Below are 21,606 nucleotides of genomic sequence, written 5' to 3'. Positions count from 1 at the left end.
TTTTTTTTTTTTTTTTTTTTTTTTTTTTTTTTTTTTTTTTTTTTTTTTTTTTTTTTTTTTTTTTTAAATCCACTTCGTCTTGTTTGCGAGAATTATGGGTTTGATTAGTTGTTAGTTCAGGGTGAAACTGGAATCGTGAATTGAATTTTTCTTTAATGACGTGTCTAATATTGTAGCTATGTTTCGATAATCATAATACGGTTATCGGGTTTTTACCTGATTGTAGTGATTAGTTGTTGCACGATGACTCCTTTTGATTTTTCTTTTAAGCTCTTTTACTAGGATTTCATTTGGGTCGTAATTCTTTTATAAATGAATAACACAAATATTAGTTTAATCAAAACGTGTATTCGTGTGAGGTTCTTTTACTCTCGTTTTATTGCTCTCTCGTTCTTTCACTTTCTCGAGATTTTTTCTACATTGGTCATTAAACGAACTAACAAATATTTTATTTTGTATATAATTTCTGTTGGGAGCTCAAAAAAAATTAGATTAACCATTTTTTATATTCAAAATTAAATTTAAAATTTAAATTAAACAAGATCAAAATAGTAAAAAAAAAAAAAAGAAATGGATAAGTTCCATGGGTCACATGATAGATAGGATCCGTTCTTTTGAAAAGAAAAAAGGGCCCAGGCCCAAAATAAGGGCCCAAATACTTTATCGGCCCAAATACTTCAAGCTGATTTTTCATGGCTTTATTTATAAAATAATTATTGAATAAAAAGATTCGATATATTTGTATTAATTCGGTCTTATTTTATTTACGAAAAAGATAAATAAAAGAAAAGGGAAGGCCCTGTTGGGGTTTCTTTTGATCGACTTCCAATTCAACCATGGCTATGGCGAGCTTTGCACGACGGAAGGCCTTCTTCTTCTCCAGAAATGCTTCCCATTCGTCTTCAATGTATGTTCTCAAGTTCACCTTCTTCAGGTGCTTCGCTTCATCGGGATCTGATGAGAATGACGTAGTCATCATCGGCGGCGGCCCTGGAGGCTATGTCGCGGCCATCAAGGCTGCTCAGCTTGGCCTCAAAACCACCTGCATCGAGAAGCGTGGGACTCTTGGTGGTACTTGTCTCAATGTCGGTTGCATACCGTCCAAGGTGATTTGCTTGCTTCCGAGATTTTTTTTTTCTTTCTTTGTTGCTCAACTCTTTCCTCTCTCTTTGCGTCTTCTCTCTGTAGTGATGTTGAAATTTTCGGTTCGCCATTAGATGTGGTGTTGGAGTGATCTCTTATTGTTCATTCAGGTCTGTCCTTAACAATGTTGTTTTGTCAACTGACCTAATATGATTGCTGGATTGCTGAGAATCTCAGTTTTTTCTTCACCATGGTTGGATTTCAGATTTGAACTTCTGCGGTGAAGTATAATCGACTATTTTTCCTCAAGGAAATCTGATGCAACTTTTTTCCTAACCAAGGGCAAAGAAATGATTGAATTTCTCGTGTGTTTTATGGTATTGACTGATTGAACTTTCCTATGAAATTAATAGACTGATTGACTGATTGAGCTTTCCTATGAAATTAATAGAGTTTTGAATCAAATGATGTTGATTACCCGTTAATGGCTTCTCGTATTGCTCACCTCTAACAACTCCTGTTGCTTCAATGTTTTGATCATTAGAGGCAAGTTCAAGCCTCTAACATATGGATTTCTGTTTGTTTGAATAATTTCAGGCTCTTCTTCATTCCTCTCACATGTATCATGAAGCTAAACATGCATTTGCAAACCATGGCGTGAAGTTTTCTTCTGTTGAGGTTGATTTGCCTGCCATGATGGCACAGAAAGATACAGCAGTTGCTAATCTGACCCGAGGTATTGAAGGCTTGTTTAAGAAGAATAAAGTGAACTATGTCAAAGGTCATGGAAAGCAAATCTCCCCTTCTGAAGTTTCTGTCGATCTGTCGACACGATCGCTGGGGGAAACACGATTGTGAAAGGAAAGAACATTATAATTGCTACTGGTTCTGATGTCAAGTCCTTGCCTGGGATCACCATTGATGAGAAGAGAATTATTTCATCTACTGGAGCTTTAGCTTTGTCTGAAATTCCCAAAAAGCTTGTAGTCATTGGCGCTGGCTACATTGGCCTAGAGATGGGTTCGGTGTGGGGACGACTTGGCTCTGAGATAACTGTTGTTGAGTTTGCGCCTGATATTGTCCCCACCATGGATGCAGAAGTTCGCAAGCAATTCCAACGCTCTCTAGAGAAGCAAGGAATGAAATTCATGCTCAAAACTAAGGTGGTAGGAGTTGACACATCCGGAGATGGTGTAAAGCTGACCCTTGAGCCAGCAGCCGGTGGAGACCGAACCACTCTTGGGGCTGATGTTGTTCTTGTGTCTGCTGGTAGAACTCCGTTCACTTCTGGACTTGGACTCGAGAAGTTGGGAGTGGAAACGGATAAGATAGGTTGAATTTTAGTAAATGATAGATTTGCCACAAATGTGCCTGGAATCTTATGCTATTGGGGACATAATTCCTGGGCCGATGTTAGCTCATAAAGCCGAAGAAGACGGTGTTGCTTGCGTAGAGTTTTTGCCTGGTAAGACAGGTCATGTGGACTATGACGAGGTCCCCGGGGTTGTATATACACACCCTGAGGTCGCCTCTGTCGGGAAGACGGAGGAGCAGGTGAAGGCACTCGGGGTTGCTTATCGTGTCGGGAAGTTCCCATTCTTGGCAAATAGTCGAGCCAAGGCAATTGATGATGCTGAAGGTATTGTGAAGATATTGGCCGAAAAGGAAACAGACAAGATATTAGGAGTGCACATAATGGCTCCCAATGCAGGGGAGCTGATCCACGAGGCAGCCATCGCTTTACAATATGACGCTTCAAGTGAGGACATAGCCCGCGTTTGCCATGCACATCCCACAATGAGTGAGGCACTGAAGGAGGCTGCTATGGCAACATACGACAAGCCAATTCATATATAAGCCAATTCATATATAAGCCAATTCAAGCGTTCTTCCATTTTTTTTCCTTATCACTCTCTTCATTGAAGGGCTCGAAGTGTTTCAAATACAGATTTGCTGTTTTTCAGCTTACATTTTGGAATGGTTACAATAATGTTCTACTTTTTATACCCGTGTTTCAAATAACATGAAATGCTTAAGTTGTCGCCAAACTGCCAAGTTTGCGCGTTTGCTGCGTGCAGCAAAACACGAATTAGAACACAATGATTAGAAACCCAAGCAATCACTTTCATAACCAAGCAACAGAACAGGGTATACAAATAAATTGATAATAACAAACCCTTCAAGTAGAACCTTCATGTCTAAGCTTGTGGTGCAAAAAGGGCTTACATTTATTTATTCCACAAAGACAGTATAAAGCAGCCATAATTTTAGGCTCCAAATTAGCTATGAATTATGGTCGCTTTGTAGTCGATGACGATAACTTTGTCCAAGGATGCAAGGAACAAATTTGCGAATTCCACATGCGCTGGATGAGATACATATTCTGCTATGCCTTCTGTACTCTCAAATGTGGATTCAAAGACGTGAGTGAAACCTTGGTGTAGATTTTCAATGCTAACATCCTTGCCGCTGTCATGTAGAAGATAAAAGAAATGTTAAGGTTATTGATGAACTTCAAAGTTAAACTTATATGCATGCAAGTAGATAAAGAAATGCATAAAGTTACAATATACTACTGATGAACAGAAGGAAAGCATGGTTTCGGTGCAGGCCGCGAGAGCGGTACCAAATCGAGGCAAAGTCTGAATACTAGATATGATCTCAAAATATCAGGGGTCAAGGTCAGCCAACAAGACGATAGGGGATAAGCTTCATCGTCGAGAGGGAAATAGCCCGGATCACCAGCTAAGGCCCCTAAATGACCGCTCAATGATAAAGGAGGTAGGGATGCAGAGACAACGTCCCATTCAGAGAAAGAAAAAAAAAAAAACAATACAAAACAACAAATAGCACATAAAAATTTAGCCATGACTATAAGCATCGAAAGAACAAAGAATTTTCAATATCTTCAAAAACTTGGAGAGCTTGCGAACAAAAACCATAATGCTATTAGGAATATTGAAATCATCCCTCAAAAGTTTGTTATCTTAATAGAAAGACCAACTTATTTATTCTAAAAGTAAATCCTATGTGAAAGAATGCAACAGATGAAAACATACAGCAAAAATAACATTTTCTATTCAATCCTTTTATTTTGATGTAATATTTGGCTAAATAGAAAATGCATTGGATTATCGAATTGTCGTAAGTATCGCTATATTTTACTTGTAGTTGAGTTATGTTCATGGATTCCTAAATCATAATATCTATCTTAATCCCTAGTGTTCCAATATTCTTTTTTTTTTTTTTAATCATCTTTGAAAAATATAACTATATAAACATATTTCACTAGATTTTGCTAAAAAATAGAGAGTTGTTCTCAAACCATTCTACAAACAAACTCCAAGGTTTACAAAGAATTGGCTTTTGATTAGAGAAAATTGGCTTTGCATAGAGAAATTGGCTTTTGATTAGAGACATTTCAACAATTTCATAAGAAGAATGACTTCAATATCTCTCGGTGGGCAGATGGATAACTTGCAGAACAATAGAACGCTTTCGGAGTGAAAAAAAAAAAAGCTTGCGTGGTGGATTTGAGGTAGTATGTAAAAGTAGATCCACATCAGAGAGCTTTTTTCTTTTTTCACGATCTAAATGAAAACTGGTCACAGTGACAGAAAATATGAAGGCTTCAAATGAAACTTAAATCACCATGGATGATCGGCATTGATGAAGGCTTCAGCCATTGAATTAGGGTTTGGTTCTCTTCAGATTTTTCACAATAGAAAAGCTCCGATAGCATGTTACAAGTCTAAATTAGGCGGCTGTTTTTTCTTATTAATTTTCAGAGAAGTACATGTCCTTTATAGGGAAATACCGACTAAATCTAAATTCACTAGATACTAGGTAATCTAAGTATCCATCGACACATATATAGAAAGATTATTAAAAAACTATCTGTAAAAAGGTGAACCACACTTTGTTCGATGGAATATCATAAATCCCCTAACAGAAAAAAGAGGACTCGGTCTATTTTCGATAAAGAAGAACAAAACTCCGGTCTATGAACTAAAACTCTAGGAACTAAAACTCGAAAGAAACTAAAACTCGAAATGATGTCAACATGAAATGATGTCAACAAATTCTAGGAACTAAAACTCGAAAGAAATCTAAAGGATAATGAAGTTACGAAATGGGCAGAATTGAGTCTCAACCTTGTCTCAGTTGTATTGTTAAATGAAGCAAACTCATTAACATGGCTTCCTTGCTAATGAAGTTTCTCTACAAAATCTTTGATCTTTGATGATAGACATAGAGAAAAAAAAATCGAAGCAATAAATCCCACGTATGAAAAGTAAATCACCTTAAAAAGGTAAAGTTTTTTCTTGAGAGAATAGTGCATGAATGCTGTTGTGCATAAAGCCATGAGTGAGTTTACTTTGCCACTTCATTCTCTCGTCTTACTTTCTAGATTTACCAAACTTTGAAAGTATATGCTAGATGGAGAGGAAAGGAATGAGAATAAAGATTTCTGTCATGCCCCACATCAGCTGGCTGTAGATTCTGTGCTAAAATTTGTTCAGAAACCAATGAATCTAGAATATTAACTATAATGGTCCACATCCAGTTCGCATCATTTACTCAGCGCTTCAGGAATCTAGAATCTGGACCTAAAATTAGGGATGCAAAAACCCCAACCCAATCAACCTATCCATCCAAAACTATTCAACTTTCAACATACAATCGTAATCAAGATGACGGCATCTAAGACATCGAAAATGACAAAACAAAAACCAGCAAGGGGCGATGCACGAATTAGCAACAATATCTCGAATGATAATTGATGATAAAACGCATTAGCATTGCCGAGTTGAGTAAGGGGGAAAAGAAAAGAAAAGAAAAATTACCACTGGAAAGCCTTCATAGGTTCAATGAGATTGACGAGATTGGCATATCCCTTGATGAGTTGGTCGATTTGTTCCTCTGTGATTCCATCTTTGAATTTCGCCAGCAAAATGTGCTTCACAATGCCTTTCGGTTCCTCCATCACTTCAAACCAGTTAGGGCACTTTCCGAGAAAAGAAAACAATGGATTAAAGTTGAGTAAAAGTCATTAAGCAATAGGACTTTTGGATTAAACTTAATTATTTTTAAAATAAATAAATTAAAATTTTAAAACTAGTTTTTATACCATCTAAGTTATTTGGTAGTATGATCCAAAATTGGGTCATGACATATTTATATAAGAATACGTAACCGACCAAAGCGGATAACATCGGTTCCCACAATAGAGTTGTGTCTAACAATTTCTTACAGTGATAACCAGCTCAATATTAAATTCGAAGTTGATATCAATACGTAACCGACTAAAGCGGATAACATCTACTCATAGTAGACCTAGACTATTACAGTGCCGATTTCCATGGATAACCAATTTTGTATTAATATTTAAGTAAATTTTGTTGGAAAAACTAAAAACAAAAACACTATCATAAATTAAATTATCGTGTTATTTACATTTAATTTTATTAATAATACATTTTGAATTAAACTATATTGTTGATGTATTTTTTTAATATTTGTAATGGTTTAATATTTATATTTTAAAGGTTTGAGTAGTTAAACACCGTGAGTGGTAACTTAATGAAGTATGGGTAAATAATCAATACATATATTGTAATTATTGGGCGGGAGTTTCATGATCTTCCCTGACTTTCATAGGATCCCGCTTTATTATTTATAATATATTATAGCTAAAATGTAGCAACATGTATAAATGTGAGCATACTGTCACAATCACACTTTTGCGACAGCGGGATAACGATAGTGCGACACTTGTTAAATTCGAACTTCAAAAATTAGTTTGTAATTTTAGAAGAAATTAAATGAAAAATAATAATAAAAAAAGATTAAATTTGAATTTAATTAATTAATTAATTAAGTTTTTAAAAAGGAGAAATAAGGAATGGGAAATGAGAAGGTAACCAAAATTTACCATTCCAAGAAGACTTCTCATGTGGGTGCACAAATTTCGGGTAATAAGGAAATGAAGAAAACGTATTGCAGGCAAGAGAGAGATCGGTAACATCTGGACGGTCGGAAATCTCAATTGCTTGAACCGACGGCCACGATCGAGTTTGACCGGCAACTATAAAGCTCGAGAACTGTCCTTAATTTCACATTTGTTTTTAGTTATAAAAGGAAACCGCCCGCATATTCTGCTCTCTCTGTTCGCGGGTGATACATACAAGGGCTTCGAATTCTTGTTCGTACTATCTCTGTAAATCTAGCGCCATTCAATGGTGTTATTCGGATGCCAATCGTCGCTTGCTCGTCGTTGATTGGGAATTAAGAGGGGAACAAACTCGTTGCAATAAGGATTTATTCCCGTTTCCATCATGTTCGAAGCTCACGTAAGGCTTTTGATCGGGTTTTTTTTTTCTTTTCTTTTTCAGTCTATTAGATTATACATTAGCTGAGTTCGATATTGGACATAAACTGGTTTTATCTCTCTTATAGGCGACTTAAATTATACATTTTAGAGAGTTCGATATTGAATGCGTACTATTTGAACTCTTTAGCCTTTTAGGCATGCTTTTCTTTTTGCCATTTTTTAATTGTGTAGTTGATTACTTTCCTATGATCACGATCATATTGGTGCTCCAAGAGTTCTGAATTGCTATAGTTTCCCATTTGACGCGAATGGATGATCTTTATCGAGTATTACATATCGCTATTCAATATTTTGGGTCGGTCGGGGAGTTCTGAAACTGTTATAGTCGCCGTCTATTATATGATCCTGGTCATGTAGGAAAAAAGCTGCCTCTTAAGTTATTGGACGTGGTAGGAGGTGTCGCAATGCCTGTGTGGACGAGATTGCCAGGAAAAAACGGAAGGTTAACTGATAAACAAATGGGTTGGTCCATTTTTCTTTGGGTGAAGAAAACCAACGTTTAATTCATTGTTAATTACTAAACTTTCCACTATACATCAACAATGTACTGCTTGTCTTTATTGTCTATTTTTGATATAGTCTGATCTAAACTCTTTGTTCTAGCCACTAGGTAACTGACATGGTTTTTATAATTATTATGCCTTGCTATCAATGTTTTATATGATATTCTCATGCTTCAGCTGTTGCCACGATTTTTCTTTGTAGGTTTTGCATTTGATTAGAAAATATTTGGGGGAATATGTCCAAGGACTCTCGTTAGAGGCTTTAAGAATAAGTGTCTGGAAAGGTTTGTCGACCAATTGTTCACATATTAACATGCTTGGTTTTGTTATGCCAAAGCATCTATCATTTGTATTATTTGTTTTTTTTTTCTGGATAAGAAACATTGAGCATCTATTATTTGTCAGTGAATGAATGACCAGAAAGTTCATATGAAAATTTGAAAAATATTTTATAGCTTGGTAATCAGAATTTTTGCTCATTTGCATGATAAAATGATGTATTTTTAAATACACGAGCAAATTTTGTATTTTTTAAAAAATGGTACATCATGTGGTTCTTTAACGTGACACATGAAATGTTGTGACTTGTTATCTATTTTGCAGTTTGTTATTTTTGTACATTTGAAACGAGCTGCTAAGTCTCATGCTATTTTTGTATCACCTCATTTCATAAATGATAATACATCACTTGGCTGTGTGTGTTCTGTTTGAAGCATTCCTTAAATTGTTCTTTAGGTGATGTTGTCCTCAAAGATTTGAAGTTAAAGACCGAGGCACTCAATTCACTAAGGCTTCCAGTCACCGTTAAAGCTGGCTTTGTCGGTACAGTAACATTAAAGGTAGAGAATATTGTTTCAAGGTGTTGGTTAGACGGTTTACGAGTTTTTAATCCCTTCGTTGTTTTAGTCTGTTGCCAATGGTCTAAAAAAGCCTTTTTTTATTCTTTTTATTCACTTATCTAGATGATTTGCTGGATATGTCTTTCTTAACCTTTTGCACTATTTAGTTGATTTCAAACACAGGCATTTGAAATAAACATTTGATAAAAATGATGGACAAGAGTATTTTTGTGGACTTCGGTTCATTTGTCTCTATGTACCCACAAGAAGTGTGAAAATGTAGAATTTTTTTCAAGCATTCTTCCTTACGTTCTCTTAAAATTTATTTTGTGACATTTCAATTAAAAACTGCGGAAAGTTCTCTGCAAATTCTTGAAGTTATTCTTTTCCTTCTTGATTTTGTAATAGCTTTTGGAATATGTTGAAAAGATATCCAAAAAAATCTAACCCAAGCCCATCTTAGCAAATTTACTAACCCATTTCAAGCTTCAACACTACTTTTAAGAAGAAGACCCATCATCCATGGGAGGGGAATGCTCTAAAGTGATGGAAGGTAGTCTAAGAATAAGCTCCATTGCACCCTTTATCCAAATGACAATTTCCCTTGATGATGTTTGTGACTTGGTGTGTTGTTTAAGAATGAAGTGCCAAAGAGCCTTCTGGATTTAGATTGTTCGAGGTTCAAGTTGGATGCTGTTGGTTTCCTTAGCAAGCTTTTGGTTTGTTTGTTATCTGGTTTCTACTGTTGTTTGATGGCCAATAATGTGGAAAGTGAGGTAAGCTACTACTGGGAAGGAGATTAATTTGGTGTTGGATGGTTCTAAGAGGTGGTAAAGAATTTGGCATATTGGTTAGGATGGGAGATTCTTCTAAGAGTTGAGCATCAGGTGGGTTAAGGGTGGGGGAAGAGCATTCTGATGGGATAACTCTGTGAAGGAATTTTTGAGAACTAAAGCCAAGACTAAATCTTCTTTGTTTTGGATTAAGTATTTGTTTGTGCAAATGGTAAAGAGTTGGTTCTTTATTTTTCCCCCACGGTTTTGTCCAAAGATAATGGGATAAACTTTTTGCCCATCCAAGTGAATTCATAGGTGTTGTCCCACCCCTTATGAATAGTTTGATTATCACATTCCCATTGTTGACCTAACAAAAAGACCAAAAATACTTAGACAAGACCGACGCTCCGGGATGACCCCTCTATGACCGTACAACTCTCGGACACTCCCCCATCTTTATCAGTGGTTAGCAGTCAGTCGAAAAAGAAAAAAAGGAAGAATGAGGTGAATATAAAAATACTCAGTAAGCAACCTATTTATAGACTCTTATTGAATCCTTATCCTAGTGGATTACCACAAGTTCTCTTTGGGCTTTAGGAAGTTCGGGCCCAATCTTTATAGCTATCTCAGCTTCAGGGGAGGCCTTAAAGCTCCAAGCAGATTAGGTCTGATTCTTACCCTTAGGGTCTATGCAAGTTACTTGTTCTTTCTATACTTTGACTTAGGTAGCTTGCCTTTCTTAGGCAATGAATGACCGACATCTTGGGTTGAGGTGCTGCCTCAATAAAATATGGTAGGATAGTATGACATGTACGGATCTAAACATCATGAGTGGAAGGTCAATTGGCGGACCCTTCCACAGTGCCATCAAATCACTCTAAGTATGGGGAAGCGACCCCCATGTGCTACCTCGATAAATATGTTAGGATAGTATAACATCTACTAATCTGAACGTCATCTATGTAAGGTCAATTGGCAGAAGGGTCCACAAGGCCATTGAGTCACTCTAGGCATGGGGAAGTGACCCCCATGTGATGGTCAACTACTACGTTTACCTGTGTGGTCTCTTGCACCCTCTTAGAATGGGTTTACAACATAAAGGCTCTGTTTAAGAGACTTTTGACCATTTTCACCCACGATAGTGGCACCTAGTCGCCTCGATGCACTACCCTTATTGACCTTGGCCTAGCTCGAGGCTTCTACTCCCGTGGACCTATTGCTTGGCAAGGGGGTGCTATTGGATCTGACCTAGGTCGTTGATAATGCCATCGGGGTACTTTGATCACATTGCTAGCGGCTTGGAGAGCTACCTTAGTCACTTATGGGTGATATGGAGGTCTACAAGGTTTCTAGGGTGTCTAGATGACTTAAAACACATACTCTTTACTCCTAGACTCTCTGTACTAACTCCTTGAGTTTTCTTGGTCTGGGATCACTAGGGTCTAGATCCTTGATCCCTACTCACAATCCCAAGGTGCTCAGTCTACTAGTGGCATCTTGACTTAGGTCATCATTTAACCAACCTAACTCTAGCGCCCTAATCTTAACTCAATACAGATAACTATGCTTTATCGAGAGAACACACAATTATCACTCAATCACCTGGAGCTATCCTACATTTACATTTACATGCATGCTTCGTCAGGGAGATCATCCTATCAATCACCTAAAGCATGGTATACCGTATCTAAACATTCATGTAATCCCAATGAGGAGATAACGTCCGTCATGCATTATAGAGATCTCATCCTAGGGGCATTTTTGTAATTTTTCATACTATACCATGCATTCTCATCCAAAATGACCCTCCTAAAATCCTAATCATGCATATTCTAACCATATAAGGTAAGGTATGCTCGCATGTTAGCATGTCTTACAAGTATTACTTGAGAAAATCCGAATATCTACTTACTTGGAGTGATGCATGCCTACTCAAGCTTGTTTTCCACTTGCTGGGGGCTCCAAATTCGCAGAGTTAGACAATACGAGTTCACAAACAGAAACAAGGATTCACAAACAGAATCAAGGATTGTCACTAAGCTTGATAATGAGAAAGCTTTCAAGAAGGTCATTTGGATCTCAGTTTTAGGTTTTTTGGCCATAAGTGGAGAAGATAGATGAAGGATTGGATTTCATCCATGAACTTCTCTATTCTCTATAATGAGTGATGCATCCATAATTTTTTTGTCGACAGAAAAGCAGATTGGTACTCCGATATAGTATGAGGGAGCACTTTCTTAAGACATTTTGAGAGCATCCGAGCAATAATCTTGTATAGACAAGTAGTAAGAATAATCGGTCTAAAATCACCAACTGCAATGACATCTATCTTCTTGGGGATAAGACAAATATAAGTCTCATTGACGTTGGTTATGATGACAGCATTTTTTAAAAAAATTTTAAACACCCTCTTGACATCTTCCTGAGAATGTTTCAAGTTTTTTTTTTTTTTCTTTCTTTTTAATTCAGCAATGTATGCATCTGGCCCTGGGGATTGTCAGTACTCTGTTCATAACAGCAAAGAGGATCTCTTCTTCAATAAAGGGGAGTTTCACGTTGCTCAGTTCTATCGAAATAGGGCTCCAATCAATGTTTGCGGTGTTCTTTGTGTATGAGCCCCTATAAAACAAAATGTATTCATCCTCAATCTTCCTATCTTGTAAAAAACTCGAACCCAGACTAGCAAGTATCTCAACAATAGCGTTCTCTTGCCTCTTGGCTGCCATAAGATGATGGAAAAAATTAGACGTGACATCTCCTTCAGATAACCATTTATTTATACTTCTCCAAATGGTTTCCTCTTTCACAAAATTTGATAGAATTTCAGATCTAGTCTCTTCCCCTTTCTAGAAATGGATCGGGTTTAATGGACCTTGTTCTTCAAGGGAGTAATTTTTCTGTTTCCTATCCACAAAAAAAGAAAAAAGAAAAAAGATCTTTGTATGAGTTTCCTATGGGGAAGGCATCGTGCAAATTTCATTAATGGTTTCCCCCCTTTTTATCCAACGAACTTTGAGTTGAGGTGCTGTTTTTAGCTTTAAGGCATCGATAAGTTTCTTAGACACAATGTTCTCACTACTTCTACTATCAATGATTACATAGTAAATTTTCCCATTTATTGTACATCTAGTCCTAAAAGGGGAGTATGAACACAAGTTATTCATCTTCATCCACATGAGCATACTTAATCTCCTTTGAATTGCCCTAGCCTTCCCATAGCTTCATTTCCAATTCTTGAATTGCTGAAGTTCTCCAATGATGGCATTTATTGGAAAGATGTCCCTGCTCTCTGCACCTAAAGCACTTTCCAAGAGTAGATTGATTATAAGGATTAGAAACTTTCTTTGAACTAGATCTTACAAACTTCTTTTGGATGCGGTATTCTTGGTTGAAACCTCTCCTTTCTTAATTTGTTGTGCCGTGGAGCTTCCTTGTGGATTCATGTAGATTTCTTCTTTTACCTTGCTGTTGTTTGTCCCAAGTATTCTTTTGTTGGCAGGGTTTGATTGTTTTATGCTCATCTTGCTTATCAATCTTGGTGGCTAAAGTTATGGCATGAGAGATAAGCTATAGTTGTCATATTCTTCAATGTGACTGTATTTTTCTTACTCTAAGGTATCTTTCTTTTGATTATGAATACCTAGGTTCCTTGGAAAAGCTTAGGCAAGGAGCCAGTTATTGTTCTCATTGACCGAGTTTTTGTTCTTGCACAACCTGCGCTTGTTGGTCAAACTTTGACGGTAGGAGGCTTATTGATTTGAACAATGATCGTTATGATTGGATTTCACTGTTTGTCCTTTCTTGTAATCGGAGTTGCTTGTTTAACTATTTGCAGGAAGAGGATAGGGAAAAACTTTTTGAAGCCAAACTTCAACAAATTGAGGTGAAATTTTCTCTCTGAATAATCTGTTATCATTCAGAAACTGTATGTTTTTAATTTATTTATTTTTGACTGGTTGGCATTCAATATATTTGCATTATGTGAACTTCCTAGGTTTTGGTTTTATTAAATCCATGAAAATTTTCCTTTTAGCTATGGGATTTCGCTCCATGGCATAAAGTTAATCTTTGCCAACAAATTACAACGTAATTAATGCATTATAAACAAAGAAACCCCTCAAAAGAACAAAATTCACTCACAGCCTGCCTGAAATCTATCCAACTAAATTAAAACACAAGCTTAACCAAATAATCATCAAGCTGAAAAACATGTAAAAGAGCTCCAACAAATATACATCAAAAGGAGAACTATTGCCAATTAAGTTCAGAAAGATCACACCAAGTAGTCGTTCCTTTTGATGAAGTCTATCTTTTCCTCCCATATGAGACTTCTGCCTTAAATAATTAAAGTTTTTTTTCAAACCATAAAGGGTGATGCATGGATTAGCTTGCGTTTTCAATTTTCTAGTTCCTGTGATTCGATCCTTAATGAAACAAGTTGGTGTATAATGGTTGGTATTGGTAGTATCATTCTTGGATGCCACTAGAATATGTTTAAGGGAGAAGGAAATTAGGAAGTTTAGTTGTTTCTCCTAATAGAAAGTTTCGGGAACAGATTGAGATTTTTTTCTCTAACTTCTCGGTTTTGCATGCAAATTTCTTCTCTTCAATGATTTCCCCCCATAAATAATTACTTCCCCCCATAAATAATTGTTTACCTGTTAACAAGGTGCTTGGTTTGATCTTTTTTTTACTGCATGCAGGAAGCAGAATCTGCAACTCTTGAAGCCATCTCAAGGTCAAAGCTAGGAAATGTATGGTTAAAACTCAATATTCGTTTTCCATGGTTGATTTAGTGGAACGAAGTGTTGATTAATGCTTTAATATTATTTTTATTAAAGTAGCTGTAATTAGAATGTGGTTGTTATTGTTGCATTTTCTTATTGTTCATATTATGAGAAGGAAACAACACAGAAAAGGAAACAATAGAAATTAGGAAATAGGCATACTCCTCAAATGAAGATTATTCCATCCCTCAAGCTGTGAAATATATATATCGTTCCTTCCCAATTTAAATACTAACTCATGAAACAATTAGCTATGAAGTCCTTTTGTTAGCACATCTACTAGTTGAAGTCGTAACAACACATAACTGATCCATATTATTCCTTTCTCTAACTTTTCTTTAACAAAATGTTGATCGTTTTCAATATATTTTGTCCTATCATGGTGGATAGGATTTAAGCAATGTTGATGGTCGATTTGTTGTCATAGTACAATTTTATTACATAGTCCTTGACAATAACTCAAAATTCTGATTCAGCAGATGATCTCGCCACCACATTTTATTTTTTTTACTTCTCCAGTGTCTCTATATTTCCTCCGAAGAAAGTGAAATACTCCATAGTAGATCTTCTATCCATTATTGATCCGACGTAGCATTGGTTTAAGCTTTTAATGCAAAAGAATTGTTCCGTTTGAACAAATTTTTTTTTTTCTAAACTTTTTGTTTTCAGGTAGTGTAACACTCTACATGGTGCAGGTGAGACTCCCATTGGTTATTTGTAAGTTAGTTAATGGCACTCACCAAGTATGCTATGTTTGGTTTACTGTGAACTAGATATATAAGCCTTCCCATCAGCTTTTGGTACAACATCTTTTTGTTCACTGTAGGGTTTACTTTTGACTCTCAATTTCTGATGTGGATCCATTGGCATTGGTGTAGGTTTAAATCCGAGTTTTTCAGTTTCTATCAATAAATCCATCATTTAGTTTTGTTGTGAGATGAAGATTCCCCGAGCTGAGTACAATAGTTTAATGTGGAGAAAGTATTGTGCCTCCCAAATTCTTCGATAAATTTCCTCCCAAGTTCAATATTTTCTTCTTCATTATCTCTAGTCTCAATGATCTTATCTACGTACACCAGAAGAATTGTAACTCCCCTTGATTCTGTGTGCTTGATAAAGAGAAAGTGGTAGCTAGAAATGACACTGAAGCTTTAGCCCATGACATTTGTGAGATTATATTAATAAAAAGACTATTGGAAGAATTGAAATTCATTTAAGGTGTGATGCCTATGCATGCTTATTGTGACATAAGACTGCCATTTCCATAGCTCACAACCCAATCCTTCATAATAGGAAAAAACATGTCGAGGTTGATAACATTTTACACAGGAAAAGATTGCTTGACAAGTTGACAATGGCTTATACCAACTTTCATGGAGTGTTGGTTTATACCAACTTGCAGGGAGTGTTGGTTTATTCTTTAATTTTTGTTTTATTGTTTAGCTGCAATTAGAATGTGATTATTATGGTAGGATGTTTTTCTTTTATGTTTTAGGTCTTTCTCCTATTTAAGATAAACGTTTGTAATTTTGTAATTTTGTAAAGTAAGAAAGAAGAATTATTCAATCCATTTCCAATTTTACCTTCATATTCAGCACAAACTTCTGTCATTGAGTATGCGCATTTAGCTCCAGTTGGTCAGAAGAAAACTTTCATTTTATGCACTTTTTTGGCTATGCTGCTTGTACCTTTAAAGAATGATGCATGAAACAATTGCGAGTTGTTTTAGAATCATCATTTTGTGTGACTTTCCCTCGAGTGTCTGTCCGGTTTATGTGTGCTCACCAAGCTTTTTCCTGTGTCTTCTGCTGCCAAGGGGTCTCTCTTGCGCAGAGATATTCATGTATAGTGCCATGGAATGGTTCTATACATAGGAAAGCATTGAAATGTTATGGCACTTTATAAGTTATTAAATGGAGTTGTGTCTTCACTGTCCTATAATGTTTACCATGATTCAGTTTATTACTGTTTTGTCTTGCAGCCACCTAGTGGAAATTCATGGCTTGGTTCTCTAATTTCTACGATAATTGGAAACCTGAAGATTTCAATTAGCAATGTACATATCAGATATGAAGATTCTGTAAGGTTGGTTGGTGCCATTTCTGATAAACTTGTGCCTGGTCTTGACCCGTCTGATATACATTTTAATATTTCTGCACAGTAGTGGAGATTTTTTATTTTTTATTTTTTTATATTTTTACTTCATGCTTTGATGCGAGGATTGCTATTTTTGAATTATCTTTTTAATAACTTTGATCTGCAGCAATCCTGGGTATCCATTCTGCACGGGTGTTACTTTAGCCAAACTTGCTGCAGTTACCATGGATGAGCAGGGGAATGAAACTTTTGATGCAAGTGGTGCTCTTGATAAACTACGCAAGGTTAGCCTCACCTCTTATCATGAAGCTAATGTTTTGTTTGTTGCACATGATAGTCAGGTCAATCTTGTATGCACGTGTTAATTCAAAATACACTAATTTTCTTTTTATTCGTGCATCCTTTATAAACATACATGTGACAATCTTTTTCTCATGCGTCTGTGTGCTGATAGCCTTTGGGTGAGCTTCTTCAGAGTCAAAATGGATTGGGTCTGACATCATTCAATAAGCTCTCTTTCTTCAACCTATTCGATAATCAGACTTTTTTTTGACTCAGAAAAAAACCTTTGGCTCTTAGCCATGGTTGCGATTTGCTAGGTCATATAGCTCGAGCGCAACCAGAGATCTTTACCGATGAGGAGACCTCTATTCAATGATTTTGGGATAGTATTTTATATCGTATGGCTCTGTAGGCCAAGAAAGCACAATCCTGATGGAATTATACTTTTACAAATATTCACCAATTAGAGAACCTTCATTGAACTCCTGGTATTTTTGTACTTTTCCAGCAATCTTAATGAAACGTGCTTTTGTTTCTTTCTTATTGGGAAATAGAAAGAAAGAAAGAACGAGAAGTTTCACAGTTTGGCGTTCATTTAAGGAGAATACAATAGGAAGAAACCACATGTCCATTTTCTTTAAGGAAAAACTTCTCACTTCAATTCCTGCTCTTTCCACATCTATTGAGTCACATGTCCATTTTCTTTAAGGAAAAACTTCTCACTTCAATTCCTGCTCTTTCCACATCTATTGAGTCGTCCTTTTAAGTTTGCTTTCTATTTACACCGGTTTTCTCGCATTCTGAAGTGCTTCCTTAATTTGTATGATTCAGTGATTGTGAAGCATTATGATAGCATTAACTCGCATTCTGAAGTGCTTCCTTAATTTGTATGATTCAGTGATTGTGAAGCATTATGATAGCATTAAGTTTGATTTGGTGTTCATGTCCCATGATGTTTTGCCCTTCATCGTTGTTTATGTGTGAGACATGTCCATTTTCTTTAAGGAAAAACTTCTCACTTCAATTCCTGCTCTTTCCACATCTATTGAGTCACATGTCCATTTTCTTTAAGGAAAAACTTCTCACTTCAATTCCTGCTCTTTCCACATCTATTGAGTCGTCCTTTTAAGTTTGCTTTCTATTTACACCGGTTTTCTCGCATTCTGAAGTGCTTCCTTAATTTGTATGATTCAGTGATTGTGAAGCATTATGATAGCATTAAGTTTGATTTGGTGTTCATGTCCCATGATGTTTTGCCCTTCATCGTTGTTTATGTGTGAGACATGTCCATTTTCTTTAAGGAAAAACTTCTCACTTCAATTCCTGCTCTTTCCACATCTATTGAGTCGTCCTTTTAAGTTTGCTTTCTATTTACACCGGTTTTCTCGCATTCTGAAGTGCTTCCTTAATTTGTATGATTCAGTGATTGTGAAGCATTATGATAGCATTAAGTTTGATTTGGTGTTCATGTCCCATGATGTTTTGCCCTTCATCGTTGTTTATGTGTGAGAAATTTTAATCTCGTTATTATTTAGTTTTCCTTTCATTGTTCTAGACTGCCCTTATGAAGTATTATGACAACATTAAATTCAAATTCAGCTTTGGATTTCTCCTGGCATACCAAATTTCAGGATGGTTTTGGTTTTCAACATTGAGCATGAAGTTGAAACTTTTATGGAGTCGTTTCTTGAATAGTCTTTTTGTTCAAAGTTGCATTAGACTAGTTGAATCTAAGAACCCTCATAGGATATGCAAACCCTAGTTCACAAATGCGAAAACCCCCCTATCAATTTGATTTCACCCCAAGGAAAAGTAAGACCCAAATTACCTTGTTGATCAAATATCTCAAAACAAGAACACTTATTTGAGATTCGAATCACTCCACAAGCAAAATCGATCATGTCAAGCTTGAATAATTCTTAACATGCATTTAAACTATATAGAATTCCAAAGAAACATGACAATTGGCTAAATGAAAATGCAAATGCTCTTTTGACTACATTTCCAAGTCTCCTTTACATAGACAACATACATAGCTTTATATATCCTCAAAATGAAAACCCTTGATCTTCCGTGAGGTATTTCAAGAGTTGTAACCCTCATACTTTATGTCCCTAACTAGCCAATATGTAAATGTAACCTTAAAGTAAATAAAATCCTTAAAATACATTAAAGAAACACCATAATTTTAGATTATCATCCACCCAAAATTTATATCCATCCAAGAATAAATGAAGTTCTTTAATGTGGCATGAATTGCAACATCTTGTGATAATTTTGACAATATTTTCTTCACATCTTTGCCTTGATTTATATCAATTTGGGTTGAAGCATTATGTTTAAAGCTTTTAAGGTGTTGCTTTTTTCAAGGATAATTTAGGCCATTTTCATTGAAGAGCTGGATAAAATTTCAGACTTGGATTGCACAACCTCAGGAGAGCTACAAGTGACTCGTCATCAAATTTTTCTTTGTAGAATAGAATATCTTGAAAAGAAGTTAAACATTCTCCTCCAATACCAACAAGAGATAAATGATACTTTCTCCGCCACTCTTGAGAAGTACATAGAAAAATTTATATCAACAGATTTGGAAGAACCTCCCTACTTTTTCTCAAGTTTCTCAACATAGTTACGAAGTCATTTTCTTATTTTTCCTTCCTCAAAAGTCCAAAAGGCTTCATGATTTTCGAAGCAGCAACCTTCCTTAATAATCGTTATCCTTAAAACAATCCTTCCCATTTATCTTGATTAGTTTCGGCCTTTTTTTTTCCCAAGGGAAAATGGGCTTTGCATCATGTGTCCATTCCACCTAAATGAAGAAGAGAAAATCATCCAAGAAATCAAACAGGGGTTTGCTAGAATAAACAGGGGTTTGAGAGAATTGATAAAGCAGCCTCCACTACTTTGGCTTGTGGGTTACTAGTCAACGAATGATCATTATTTCTTGGAATGTTAGTGGGCTTGGTTCTTGGCGGAAATGTGCCTTGATCAGGGGATTCATCCTCCACTATAATTCCACTATTGTTATTCTTCATGATACCAAGGCTTGTAGGGTTGATAGACTCTTTAATAAATTGTAGGCTCTTCTTTGAGAAAGAGCAAACCTTATAGCCGGATTTTTGAGGCTTTGCACATTTCTTTCTGAAGTATTTAATTGGCTTTTTGCTGCAACTGTAATTATTTTTCTAAGGTACATGCTCTTTGATTACAGTTGGTGCAACTTGATAGACTTGCCATGTATCATGATTCAAATACCTTGCCATGGAGTTTGGACAAGAAATGGGAGGATCTTACTCCAAAGGATTGGATTGAGGTTTGTTCTTTAGTTTTGATGACTATGTGATCTAGTCAGACTTACAGTCTTAAGTTAGTTTCTGCTGCAAGCCTGACGTTTTGTTTGGTCAGGGTGAGCAATATCATTATTGTTTTTTAAGAAAAATTTTCTCTGAGTGTTAACAGATATTTGAAGATGGTATAAATGAACCGACTGCTGACCATGGATTAGGGCATAAATGGGCTATGAATCGAAATTACTTGGTTTCGCCCATTAATGGAATCTTAAAATATCATCGCCTTGGAAATCTAGAAAGAGATGATCCTGAGATTCCATATGAAAAGGCTTCCTTAGTTCTGGGTGATGTGTCTTTGACAATAACGGAGGTATTGGATCTTTTCTTCCTTGGTTAATTTTGTTCTAATATGTTTCATGTGTATGGAATTTTACCTCCGTTTCTTTTTCTTTATGGTGTTTTCTTCATTTTATTGTTTTTCATTGTTTTTGGTCAAAACAAAAAATTTGTAGGGTAGCTAGAATGATTTGCCTTGCTTCCATATCTTTGACGTATGTACCTCCTTTTCATTTTGTTTCTTTGCCTTCCAAATAAGAATGTTAACAATAATGTACAGAATTTTCTGCAAAGAAATAATTTTAACATTAACTAATTTATTGATAGGCTCAATATCACGATTGGATAAAGCTTTTGGAAGTTCTTTCAAGGTACAAGACATATGTTGAAGTTTCCCATTTGAGGCCGATGGTTCCTGTTTTGGTCGCTCCTAAGCTGTGGTGGCACTATGCTGTTCAAGCAGGCCTGCGGCAGAATAAAATGTGGTAATGTATTATATGGTTCACATTCAAATCTCTTTGCTTTGTATGAAAGAACTTATATTTTCAACTCTGATCCCCCGCCCCAAGTAATAAGGAATAAGCTGAATGATTGCATGATTCAATCCATTGGTTGTTAATGAACCCTACAAACTTCATATTCTTGTTAAATCTTATGCCTTTTACTGATACTCACACTTTTTATTGCTTCTGAATAAGTTACCGGTTTTCTTGGGAGCAAATACGGCAACTTTGTCAACTTCGTAGACGCTATATTAAGCTATATGCTGGTTCATTGCAACGACTGTCAAATACTAGTAATGCAGAGATTAGAGAAATTGAGAAGGACCTTGATTCCAAAGTGATTCTTTTATGGAGGTAGGTAAATTGTTTTCTCGTTATTGATATGTCTGACTCTTCTGAGTGTTCGTTTGCATTGATCTCGTTGCTAACATTGAATGTTTGTTCAATAATTTATTCAAAGTGTTCTTGCTTTCTTGACTGTTGAAGTAAATATAGAATCTGGCGTAGTCTAAAGAACAACAAAGAGAACTTTCCGAGAACTTCTATCCAAATATTTTATTATGACTCAGTGGAGTATGCTAATACATGAGGTTAGCCCAAATTTAGAGAGGAATTACCAAGTACCCAACAATTTACAAAACTAAGATGAATACAAAGAACTGCCATCAAACTCTTGTACATCAGTTTCCCTCTCCCTTGCATGCGAGATTGTACCA

General features: G+C 36.0%; 2 protein-coding genes and 1 pseudogene across 2 annotated transcripts in view; 2 read left to right on the top strand and 1 right to left on the bottom strand.

Moving 5' to 3' along the window:
* The first annotated feature begins 763 nt into the window (after positions 1 to 763).
* Positions 764 to 3,089, top strand: LOC111479370 (annotated as a pseudogene).
* Positions 3,090 to 3,186: 97 nt separating this feature from the next.
* Positions 3,187 to 6,118, bottom strand: LOC111479521 (stress-response A/B barrel domain-containing protein HS1). Its single transcript, XM_023124227.1, has 2 exons — positions 5,931 to 6,118; positions 3,187 to 3,552 (listed from the first exon to the last, which is right to left on the bottom strand). Exons 1-2 carry the CDS (start codon positions 6,068 to 6,070, stop codon positions 3,363 to 3,365), a joined length of 330 nt encoding a protein of 109 aa, XP_022979995.1. The 5' UTR covers positions 6,071 to 6,118; the 3' UTR covers positions 3,187 to 3,362.
* Positions 6,119 to 7,228: 1,110 nt separating this feature from the next.
* The window catches only part of LOC111479314, a 68,077-nt gene continuing 53,699 nt past the window's right edge, over positions 7,229 to 21,606 (top strand). Inside the window, exons 1-12 of the mRNA XM_023123874.1 lie at positions 7,229 to 7,436; positions 8,183 to 8,264; positions 8,716 to 8,819; positions 13,240 to 13,335; positions 13,431 to 13,478; positions 14,299 to 14,349; positions 16,364 to 16,467; positions 16,646 to 16,763; positions 19,973 to 20,074; positions 20,221 to 20,421; positions 20,715 to 20,872; positions 21,086 to 21,244. Of these exons, the coding sequence (XP_022979642.1) occupies positions 7,422 to 7,436; positions 8,183 to 8,264; positions 8,716 to 8,819; positions 13,240 to 13,335; positions 13,431 to 13,478; positions 14,299 to 14,349; positions 16,364 to 16,467; positions 16,646 to 16,763; positions 19,973 to 20,074; positions 20,221 to 20,421; positions 20,715 to 20,872; positions 21,086 to 21,244 (1,238 nt within the window). The 5' untranslated portion in view covers positions 7,229 to 7,421. The remainder of the gene's footprint in view (positions 7,437 to 8,182; positions 8,265 to 8,715; positions 8,820 to 13,239; positions 13,336 to 13,430; positions 13,479 to 14,298; positions 14,350 to 16,363; positions 16,468 to 16,645; positions 16,764 to 19,972; positions 20,075 to 20,220; positions 20,422 to 20,714; positions 20,873 to 21,085; positions 21,245 to 21,606) is intronic.

This window comes from Cucurbita maxima, unplaced genomic scaffold (assembly GCF_002738345.1).
Source record: "Cucurbita maxima cultivar Rimu unplaced genomic scaffold, Cmax_1.0 Cma_Scf00005, whole genome shotgun sequence".
Classification (NCBI taxonomy): domain Eukaryota; kingdom Viridiplantae; phylum Streptophyta; class Magnoliopsida; order Cucurbitales; family Cucurbitaceae; genus Cucurbita; species Cucurbita maxima.
Note: the sequence above shows the minus strand (reverse complement) of the source record. Positions and strands in the feature narration are given on the sequence as shown.

Bases quoted from the DNA above. Each gene is read 5' to 3' on its own strand.
- LOC111479521 (XM_023124227.1), bottom strand. From the start codon at position 6,070: ATGGAGGAACCGAAAGGCATTGTGAAGCACATTTTGCTGGCGAAATTC. The intron at 3,553-5,930 runs GTAATTTTTCTT...TCTACATGACAG, and splicing joins CCTATGAAGGCTTTCCAGTG to CGGCAAGGATGTTAGCATTG.